The sequence below is a fragment of the Danio rerio genome, chromosome 15, assembly GCF_049306965.1.
Source record: "Danio rerio strain Tuebingen ecotype United States chromosome 15, GRCz12tu, whole genome shotgun sequence".
Lineage (NCBI taxonomy): Eukaryota > Metazoa > Chordata > Actinopteri > Cypriniformes > Danionidae > Danio > Danio rerio.
The window spans coordinates 24,207,059-24,217,500 of record NC_133190.1 but is presented as its reverse complement, the minus strand read 5'-3'; the positions used below and the strand labels follow the sequence as shown (position 1 = coordinate 24,217,500).

The 10,442-nt window shown below is 36.7% G+C and overlaps 1 protein-coding gene and 1 long non-coding RNA gene across 3 annotated transcripts in view; one reads left to right on the top strand and one right to left on the bottom strand.

Annotated features, from left to right (window-relative positions):
* ppp2r1bb (protein phosphatase 2, regulatory subunit A, beta b) overlaps positions 1 to 7,815 on the bottom strand; it is a 28,098-nt gene extending 20,283 nt beyond the window's left edge. The window contains exons 1-8 of one of the 2 annotated variants that reach the window (XR_012390481.1): positions 7,715 to 7,815; positions 5,755 to 5,845; positions 4,524 to 4,624; positions 4,197 to 4,429; positions 3,964 to 4,111; positions 1,752 to 1,907; positions 1,548 to 1,662; positions 1,381 to 1,451 (exon numbers count right to left, since the gene is read on the bottom strand). Coding sequence is in view for 1 of the 2 variants with exons in the window: in NM_001005590.1 (NP_001005590.1) it covers positions 1,381 to 1,451; positions 1,548 to 1,662; positions 1,752 to 1,907; positions 3,964 to 4,111; positions 4,197 to 4,429; positions 4,524 to 4,624; positions 5,755 to 5,845; positions 7,715 to 7,792 (993 nt within the window). In the remaining variant the exon portion in view is untranslated. The remainder of the gene's footprint in view (positions 1 to 1,380; positions 1,452 to 1,547; positions 1,663 to 1,751; positions 1,908 to 3,963; positions 4,112 to 4,196; positions 4,430 to 4,523; positions 4,625 to 5,754; positions 5,846 to 7,714) is intronic. The other variant, NM_001005590.1, reaches the window with a different exon arrangement.
* Positions 4,624 to 7,858, top strand: LOC141377834 (uncharacterized). The gene is made up of 3 exons (XR_012390831.1): positions 4,624 to 5,433; positions 5,481 to 6,469; positions 6,936 to 7,858. It is a non-coding gene; the product is annotated as an uncharacterized lncRNA (long non-coding RNA).
* Positions 7,859 to 10,442: the final 2,584 nt, after the last annotated feature.

Genomic DNA, 10,442 nt, shown 5'->3' with positions numbered 1-10,442 from the left:
TTTTTAGATCCCGCGGTATACCATAATACCGAAATACCGCCCAAGCCTAATGAGAAGCACAGATAAATCTCTTAACCAATTTACTGCTCCTCACTATTTTTAAAAACCTTTGTGTCCTATTTGCTTGCAGTGTTCAATTTTTACTTTTTAATCCAATTACCTTACCCATTAAAACTGTTAAGTGTTTTTTTTTTCAGAAAAAAGGGGAACATTAATTGTTCTTTCGATTATGTTCCCACACAACATTTTACATATTCCATTTAGCAGTAAAATCCATTTTAGTTAAATACTTCTGTTAGAGACACCATGACTAATATCAATTTAAAGATGCTGTATCAGTACTAAAAGACTGAAAGTTCATTGATAAAATGCCATCTCACTCTTGGTTGTACCAAAATTAAATCAGTCATAATCAGACATAAACAAGAAAATTGAAACAATAAAAACCTAATTATAGCTTAATGCTAAATTTAGAGATAGGTGGCACGACATTGACGTCTCTTGCTTTTTCTGTGAGATTTCTGAGTGTGTTGCTCACTTATTTTGGGATTGTCAAACTTTCTGGTCTGATGTGAATACTCTAATTGTCCAAAAGACTTGTGGTGATTTTTCTTTAAGCTATAGACTTGTTGGTTTGGGGTTTTACATTAAAGAAAAACAATTCCTAAATTTAAGTTTTTGCATAAACCTAATATTATTTATTTGAAAGTTTTTTTTTTATACACAAGTGTAAATATACTAAATGTAAGCCAAAATAAATTAGAATTGGATCTATACTTGAATACCATTTTCAGTGTCTCATTACAATAAAGCAATTAAAACTACTAAACCATGTGCTGTATTTAATATTCGGCATTAATTTGTATTATTTTTTATTGTTTTTGCGTTGTTTGTATTATACTTATTCTGCTGTATTTTCATTGTAATTGCTTGTTATTGCAATTAAATAAATAAATAAATACGAATCACTAACCATAACAAATAACAACAGTGACCCCTGCTGCTCATGACCTCTGCATGGGTGGACAGTCTAATTTTACCTGCTCATGATGTCCTAATTAAAAGAGCAAACTAAACAAGATATAATTGCATGAGCAATATTTCTGCGTGTAGATGAAACTATTGTCCGCTATGAAAAGCTCAAACTTGTTTATAGTGAAGATGTAAACACCCCCAAAATAACACAAAAACAAGCAGACCTCTTGCAGATCCCTCGCAGAGACAACCTGGACACCTTCCCAGATATGATATCACATTATCAAGAAAACAAGCTTGAGTTTTCTAAGTACCCCCTCCTGAAAACTTGGCCGGCACCTTGCAGCATAACTGTTCAGCCACACGCAATTTCAGAAACAAGTGGATCGAGATTAAAATGTGTACCTTGACGCATGGCAGTATGTGAGTCATGATGATGGTCTCCCTGCTGTCTTCAGGCAAATTTTCACAGAATACTGCAGGGAAAAACAGGCCATGAGATAATGTTGTTGTTTTCAGACAGAGAGGGAAAAAAATGGGGGCATTGGGAAGCTGGCAGAGGGACGCCTCACCTTTCACCTTGTTGGCAGCAGCGGCTCGGACCTCTGCCTCGCAATCTTTCAACAAGTTCTGGAACGCAGGGACCAGATCGTTCTTGGTGATCTCTGGGCCAACTGCTTTTTGCAACTTTTCACAAACAGAAAAACAACCAGAGTGAGTCGCAGTCTCAGAGGCAATGTGGACAACGGCCAATTGTGCATTTCATAAGTACCCACTTCTGAGAATTTGTCTGCCACCATGTAGCGCACCCTCCAGGACTTGTCCTCAGCGGCCTGACGTAAGGTGGGCATGACCAGAGCCTCCAAGTCTTCCTGCGGCAGAAGAGTGGCAATGCTGACGCCAGCCTCTACCGCCAACAGACGCACAGAGTCCTGCAGACAAAAATAAAATGTCTGGATCAATGGCAAATAAGAATGGGGGAAAATAGATCTATATAATCTATCGATTGCTCCATTTACATGTTTTAAAAGTTCAAGAAACCCTCAAATACTTTGAGATTTTAGCAGATTTGTGTGTGTTGAACATCAGTTAAGACAACGTTAGCACCTGTCACCTTTAATAATTGGAAAAACTGGATAATTTAGAGCTTTTGTCAACTCATTTCATCTTTAGGGTTTAAAATCATTTTGGGGCGGGATCGAAATCGGTGACATAGCACCGATCTGCCTGTCCAGTGATGATGTGTTAGTTTCTCATTATCATTCATAGCCGAGTTGTCTAATTCTATGAGAAGACCCTGCTTCTTAATAATTCATGAGAGTATGTGCTTTCCAAAGGCAAGGCAGACCTGCCAAGCTGTGAGACTGCGTCTGTGCACGTCACGCAGTATAGTATTTAGCTGTTCATGAAGGGTCATATGTGTTTGTTTCAATGATCCAAGGGATTTGTTGCATGTTATTCCCTGCGATGCTGTTAGAGCCGATTCAGCAAAGCTGTTAAATTGCAGCATTTCTGTTGGGAGAGGTTTTCCAGGCTGTATCCTGAGCAGCTACTGTGGTGGTCATGGAGGAGTGGAGAGCATGAGACAGACGCTCCAGGGACAGACGAGTCTTCGCTGAGGTCCAGCTTCCTGCCAAGCTCTGGACAAGACGTTTGGCCAGTGAAGAAATGGTCGTGTCCAACTGAGTCTGGCTTCTCTCTAGGCTTTTTAATTCTTCACTTTTGCCAATTGGTGAAGTTTTTTCCTATGGGTTTTATCCCATGGTTCGGGATCTGTAGAGCAGCGCATTGATAGATTTGCTCTTCAGTGTTTGGACACTCTGTACTGATTATTAAACCATACTGAACTGAGCTAAACTGAACTTAAACTCTGAAAACTGAACTACACTGACACAATCTACATTGTAAAAGCGCCATCCAAAAAAAGGTGAATTGAATTGAAAACTGTATTAGAATTGGACGGACTTGGTCTTTTATCAGTTGAGTTTGTTACCATTCAGACACATCTTCTATGTTTAAAATCCTCTGGATATCTGGCAGGGCTAATAGTTGAAACTAAAATCATGGTTCTCCTCATGATTTGTCTTATTTTGTGAGCCAACTGACAGATGTTTGCACACTTCATTTTCCCCTGCTCTATCGGCCAAGCCCAGTCGACCCTCTGCTCGCAGTACTTACGCCCATCATGAAGCATTTTTTTTTTTCAAATTCAGAGGTAGACTTGAACAAAGAGGGGGGTTTCGTGACCCTTTATTAAGTATAGGTCAGAATAAGCTTGTTGTTTTTTTTACCATTACACTGAATAATGATGGTACATTATTTTGCTCATAATTTGACATTTTAGTCTCACAAACATTTTAAGCAATATAGACACTTAAAATTACTATGATGTAAATGTATGATTTTGGTAGAAGTATTTTGATTATGTTTTAATATCATTTTTAAAAGGTCCTGTGAAGTGCTTTAAATGTGTGTTTTTCATTCGATGTTTGATGTAATCTTAATTGAAACATGAAGAGAAGGTGGGACATGTGTAGCCCCTCCCCTTTAAAATAAATTGCCAATAGAATTTTTGTTTTAACACAGAACTACCAGTGAGAGTGGTTGAGCTCAAGGGCATCAAATGAAAAGCAAATGAAAAGCATCCTGAAGGGGGCGGGACATATCAGATACCAGAGAGCATTTGATTGATTATGATTTGATAAGAGACATGAATAAAATCACTGATCTATTTAGGCAGAGGTGACAAACTACAAGCTTTACATGTTTATATCAGTTTTATATCTTCTAAATGCGAATTTTGTCACGGTTTTGGAGCAAACAAACTTATAGATATCCTAAAAGCTAACAATTCTAATATCTAAAAACAAATTTATTTTAATTTCATGACACCTTTAAATACATTTTAAAAATCATAATATTAAATTAGATCCGGGGGAAAAAAAACAACTCCAGTAATTGTCCTCCAGTAAATGTGCACCAGCATACCTGCTCATCAGAGGCCAGCGCTGTAAAGAGAGGAATGATGTCACTCTTAACATAATCCAGCTCCAAAACCTTGGCAAACTCGCCAAGCTTGGAGGCAGCAGCACGACGCACCATAGGAGTGTCATCAGAGCAAAGAGTGCGGAAGTGCCTGTGAACACAAACACAATAATAAATCCTGAAGAAGGTGATTCTGAAACAAATGTCACATAAAACAGTAAATCATTTAAACTTACTGACGAATCTCCGCTTTAACAGTACTGGACACTCGTGGGTAACAGACGCTAAACAGCCCACATGCAGATGTTCGGGAGGTGAACCAGTCCCCGCTGGCCAAACGCTTCACTAGGGGTACAAAATGAACCTCTAGGTCTACAGGGGAATGTTCCTGAGAGATCTTACGCAGAGAATCAACGGCCTTGTCCCGCACGACCGTTTCCTCCACTGTGGCCAAACTCTCCAGGGGAGGCTGGGAGGGCCCAAACAGAAAAGCAAATTAGAAAAGCTTTATTTCATTTGATCATTTTTAAGTACTTAACTGATTTTCTCGCCTCGTCACTTACCAAGAGACAGTGCACAAACTCTGGGCCTCCAACCAACACAGTGAAGCTCCCGAGCTGCTCAGCCAAGGCAAGAAGAACTTCATCCTCGTCATATATGGTGTCTGCAGGGCAAAAGGTGCCAACCAGTTAATTAACATTTAGGTTAGGTATATTTATCTTTATTGTTTGTCACAAAGGACCCTTTTTTACAAGACGTTTGATAATCATCAGCATCTCAAATTACTGAAAGTTTGGAAAAGTCAAAGTTTTAAAACATCTACAAAATTTCTGCTATATCGTTCCTAATGTATTTGCAAGTCTTTTTCTTATGTTTAAATTTTTTTTAGGATCAGTATCTCCAGCAGAAAAGATATCCCAAGATGCTATTTTGAATTGTAACGAAATCTGTGTTTTTATAACAAATGATTCTGGCTGCTGTCGTTGGTCTCACACAATTTTTCCCTCTTTTTGAAAGTCATAAAAACACTATCATGGATTTTTTTATTTATTTTTCATTTTGATATTTGAGCAAATTGAAATGCAAAAAAAATATGCCTGTGGTACTCTCCCATTCACTACTCTCTCCACCCAACTATGACTTTCACTGCTGAGAAAGCCAGAAATGTGAAAAGGATAGTTTCAGATAAAATTATTTGTTACAATTTGTAACATTGCAACTATTGTTGAGTGGACTGAGAAAGCGAAATATATTATGTAACAAATGTAGCAAAACCTCAATATTGGGCTTTTTATTAATTTCCTTTTGCATTAAAGCTGAAAAAAATAGTGAAAAAACAACATTTATTTTTCTTTAAACATTCAATAGGGCCGTAAGTTTCTATTAAATTCTGTAAAATTATTATTTTAAAAGGTGAAACATGTCCCTCTTTGGTCAATGTCACAAATATTAAACAACAGTAAAACTGGAAGGGTTTTTGATCCGTTTCGCATGCTAATTCTGTACTGACAGTAATTTAGATGCTTAAATATTTTCTTTAAATGACAAAACTAAACACGCAAAATCAACATGGTTATCAATGGATCAAATAATTCATAAACTTTTTTAACAATACTCAAGAGCCTAAAACTAGCACTAAATAAATATTTTAATATTTTAAATTTGACCACATTTAAAAAAATAAATAATAAAGTTCTGCAGAAAAATAAACTAACTAAGATATTTATGGTTATACAATTGTATCAGAATATTTCTTTAACAAATAATAAAAAAAGGAGATTGTTGAATGCTTACCAGTGAGGAAAGGCAGGAGCTCAGTGCGTGTTCTCTCCACACCCAGTGCCAGGGCAATAGTGGACAACTTCTTAATACTGTTCAACCGCAACTGAGAATGTGAACAAGATTAGAAAAACATCAACAAAAAAAGCATGCAAACTAGGTCTGCACAATATATCCTTTCAGCACTAATATCACAATGTGATCTATCGCATTGGTCACATAGTAGGATCTGCAATGTTGAGTCTGTATCATAATTGATCATTTTGTGTTTTTTGAGCCCTGTGACCGAGGATTTTAAAAGCATTCAGGCATATGAAATTGTGCTGTTTTAACTTTAATAACAATATTACATTTTATTGATGACTATGCAGTAGTATTTTACATTTGATTATTCAGTTACTGTAGAGTTGATGAATACAGTCAGACTCCACAGAAAACAATAAAACGCTGAGCATTAAATTTGTTTTGTTTTTTTTCATTGAATTTTTCTATGCTTATAGATTGTTTATTATATTATATGCCGATGCACTGCCCAGCAGAATCATCCCAATCAATCTAAAATAATAAATTCTGTCCAAATAGATATGCAAGGGGAAATTGTATTCATGTTGCAGAATAAATAAATAAACAAAAACAAAATCGCATTGTTAGTTTTTTCAAACTTTTGTCTTAAACACATCTAGATGAGTGATTGATTAGTTAAAATTGATAGTTCATTCCTTAAAAGCAAGTATTCATGTCAATGAAATTGCCACTGTCATCAAAATTAAAAGTCCTGACACCATTATTTATGAACAAGATAGTAAAATGACTTTGTCATGTTTTCATTATGAGTTTACGCTGTACATTTTTTGAAATGCTAAATAGTCAGATTTTGGTGACACTTATTATTTCTAGCAAAATAAAGATTATAATCTTTTAAATAAAATTTTCTTGACAGATTTTGACAACTAGCTCAACATTTTTGTATGTAATGACTCAAGTAATGAAATGAGGACTATTAGATTTATATGGAATGACTATTAAGCAATTACAAGTTTAGTTAATTTTGACTGACATGACAATCAAATGATAATGGTTTAAAACAGCAGAGAGTTGAATGAAAGCAATTGATGCTTGTCCGAAAGCATTTGAAATGTGTTGGAAAGAGTGAGAAACTGCTACTAGGATGTGCACAAATGACTAATTGTTTTGAGAAATGCATTAACTGTTGTGCAAATGTAAATAGTGTTGTGAGAAATGCACCAAAGTGACTGAGAAAAACTGTTATTGCACTGGAAGACAGTTGAGCACCACAAAATGCAAGTTTTGGAGTTCTCTATAAATCAATGCACATCATACAAGGTCAACGACCTAGCTTGTGTGTGTCTTCATAGTATTGAAATTTGTGTTTCCCTACTATGAATGTCAGTTGTGACCGGTTTTCAGGATTTTGCAGAATGGTTTGGTACCACTTGAGGATGAGTAAAATGAATATATTTGTGGAGAACTATGGCTTTAAAGAGCTGGCTTGGGTGTGTCAGGGCAGGAGACACAAAAAAAATGTTGAGCGCGGGCTGAGGTCTGCAGGAGCAGCACTGAAAACCACTGTCCGGTATAACGACAAAACAAGTCGCGTCGCAAATTTGCATAGTGTCAATATCAAATATGCCGTCAGTGGAAAGAGGCTATTTCTACAGCCGGTCTATTTCAGGACTGATATGACTTCTACAGCCTACGCTCTATGGATCGAGTAACATTAGCTAAACAACTCTGCAGTTTGAACATAATCTGGAATCAAGTACGATAATAATGATAATAATAATTAGAATAAAAACAATGACCAAAATAGACGACGGGTTATTTCTTTTGTAACGTGAAACGAATCGCCCTGCAAGCAAAACTCGGTTACCGGTTGATGATGATGAAAGATGCAAATAAAACCCTATTTTTCAACATGTGAATCAAAGACTGGTTATTTTGGACTTGTATGTACCTGAACATCCTCGTTCCTCAGTTCGTCGATTAGAACCGCGATGGGATAAAGAGAATCGTCTCCTTCTGCTCCTGCCATTTTAGACCTGGATGATGTTGTTCGCCGAAAAGAAGCTGCGCTGCCCTATTTCCGCTCGACTCAAGGGCTGATGGGAAAACACCCGACAAATTTAAAGTCCTGTTATAGTCAGTGAACATAGGTAAGGTTAAACTGCATGTTAAAGATGATTAGATAGATAGATAGATAGATAGATAGATAGATAGATAGATAGATAGATAGATAGATAGATAGATAGATAGATAGATAGATAGATAGATAGATAGATAGATAGATAGATAGATAGATAGATAGATAGATAGATAGATAGATAGATCTGATTTAGAATCTGATCAGTCACAATCGTAAATTCATGAGGTAGTTGTAGTTTTATTAGAAGTTTTAAAAACTAAATAAAAGTGTTGTTACTTTAAATTTTTAAATGAGGAAAAACGGTGACTCAAATGATTTTGAAAGTGACACAGATTTGGTATTAGAAACTGCTGGAAATCACACAGGTAATTTCTAAAACTCAACAGAGAATTGTCAGAAAATTTTAAAAAAGAGCGAAAGTAAATGTCTTGATGTCAGAGAGGTTAGAGGTGAATGGGTACATGGCTGCAGAAGAGCTTCTCTGAAGGCACAACACATCAAACCTTGAAGCAGATGAGCAACAGCAGCAGAAGAAGAGCACAGTAGTGACATTTCTGTCAGATGACAACAGCTAGCTGAGGCTACAATTCATGAGGGCTCAACAAAACTAGACAATAGAACATTGAAAAAAAGGTTGCCCTATCTGATGTCTTAATTTCAACATTCGAATGGCAGCGTCAAAATTTGGCATAAATCATTTGTAAGCTCAGATCCATTCAGTCTTGTGTCAACAGTTCAGGCCTGATGTGTAATGATGTGATGTAAGGATATTTCCTTGGCACACTTTGTACCAATTAGAACCAGTTGAGCATTGTTTAAACACCATAGTTAACTTGAGTATTCTTGCTGATAAACACAAATCGAGTTCAAAACTTAAACATAACAGTGAGTTCACTTAAATGGGTTAATACTTAAATGGCTTTCACAGTCACAAGATCTCAATCAAATAGGGAAACTTTGGATGGAATGGAAGATTTTCATCATGTGCAACTATGTGATGTTATCATTTTAATATAGATAGAATTGTCTGAAGGATGTTTCCAGCACCTTGCTAAATCAATGCATGAATAATTAAGGGAGTAGACAACACGTTCTCACTCCCAACTCATCATATATTGGGGTTTCCAGCTAGGTACTAGCAAGGTGTACTTAAAAGTGGTCAGTGTGTGTAAATATTAGGAGTTCATTTACAAAAACAGATAACTCTTCTTGATGCCCCAGTATTGTTAACTGTCACCCCTATTTTTGAATAAACATGAAAGTAACAAGTTCACTTAAATAGGTGCCAATATTCAATGCTTTGGTGCACAAATTAAAACTTTGTCTCATTTTAAAAAATTACAGATGTCAGATTGTAGCTAAAGCGATAAAGTTCATTCATTCATTCATTCATTCATTCATTTTCTTTTCGGCATTGTCCTTTTTTCATTTGGGGTCACCACAGTGGAATGAACCGCCAACTAATCCAGGATGTTTTACGCAGCGGATGCCCTTCCAGCTGCAACCCATTACTGGGAAACATCCACACTCATTCACACACATACAATACATACAGCTTTCCCAGTTCACTTATACAGCATGTCTTTGGACTTAGGTGAAACCACAGTGCTTGAAACCCACGCAAACACAGGGAGAACATGCAAACTCCACACAGAAATGCCATCTGACCCAGCTAAGGCACAAACCAGCAACCTTCTTGTAACCCACTGCGCCACCGTGACGGCCCAAGTGAAAAAAGTTTGTAAAGAAATTTAATATTTATGTTATTATATTATTATATTATATTATTAATATAATATTTAATGTTATTTGTTAAATAAGTCATGTGCATTTATGGTCAGGAATATTATAAAACAACAAATGTACATGTTCTATGTACAAAATATGTTTTAGCCTAAAATTGACAATATCAAAGCTATGATATCTGAACAAATTATATCCCAAAGTTAAAGTTTATATCTCAATAGAACTTTCAGTAAGTTTTTCTTCTTTGGCAGCAGTACCGGATATGACCACCAGATGTAGCAACTTAGACTCATTCTGAAATGCGTAGCCTTTATACATTTCTGGAGATCGCGAATTATGAAGCCAGAAGTAAGTTCATTCGTTCATTTTCTTGTCGGCTTAGTCCCTTTATTAATCCGGGGTCGCCACTGCGGAATGAACGGCCAACTTATCCAGCAAGTTTTTACGCAGCGAATGCTCTTCCAGCCGCAACCCATCTCTGAGAAACACCCACACATTCACACACACACACACACACACTCATACACTACGGACAATTTAGCTTACCCAATTCAACTGTACCGCATGTCTTTGGACTGTGGGGGAAACCAGAGCACCCGGAGGAAACCCACGCGAATGCAGAGAGAACATGCAAACTCCTCACAGATATGCCAACTAAGCCGATGCTCGAACCAGGGACCCAGCGACCTTCTTGCTGTGAGGCGACAGCACTGTCAGAAGTATGTATAGATGCATTTTGTCTTTAAAACGAACACTACGAGGCAGTATGACGCCTTTTCTTTTCATGCTTACC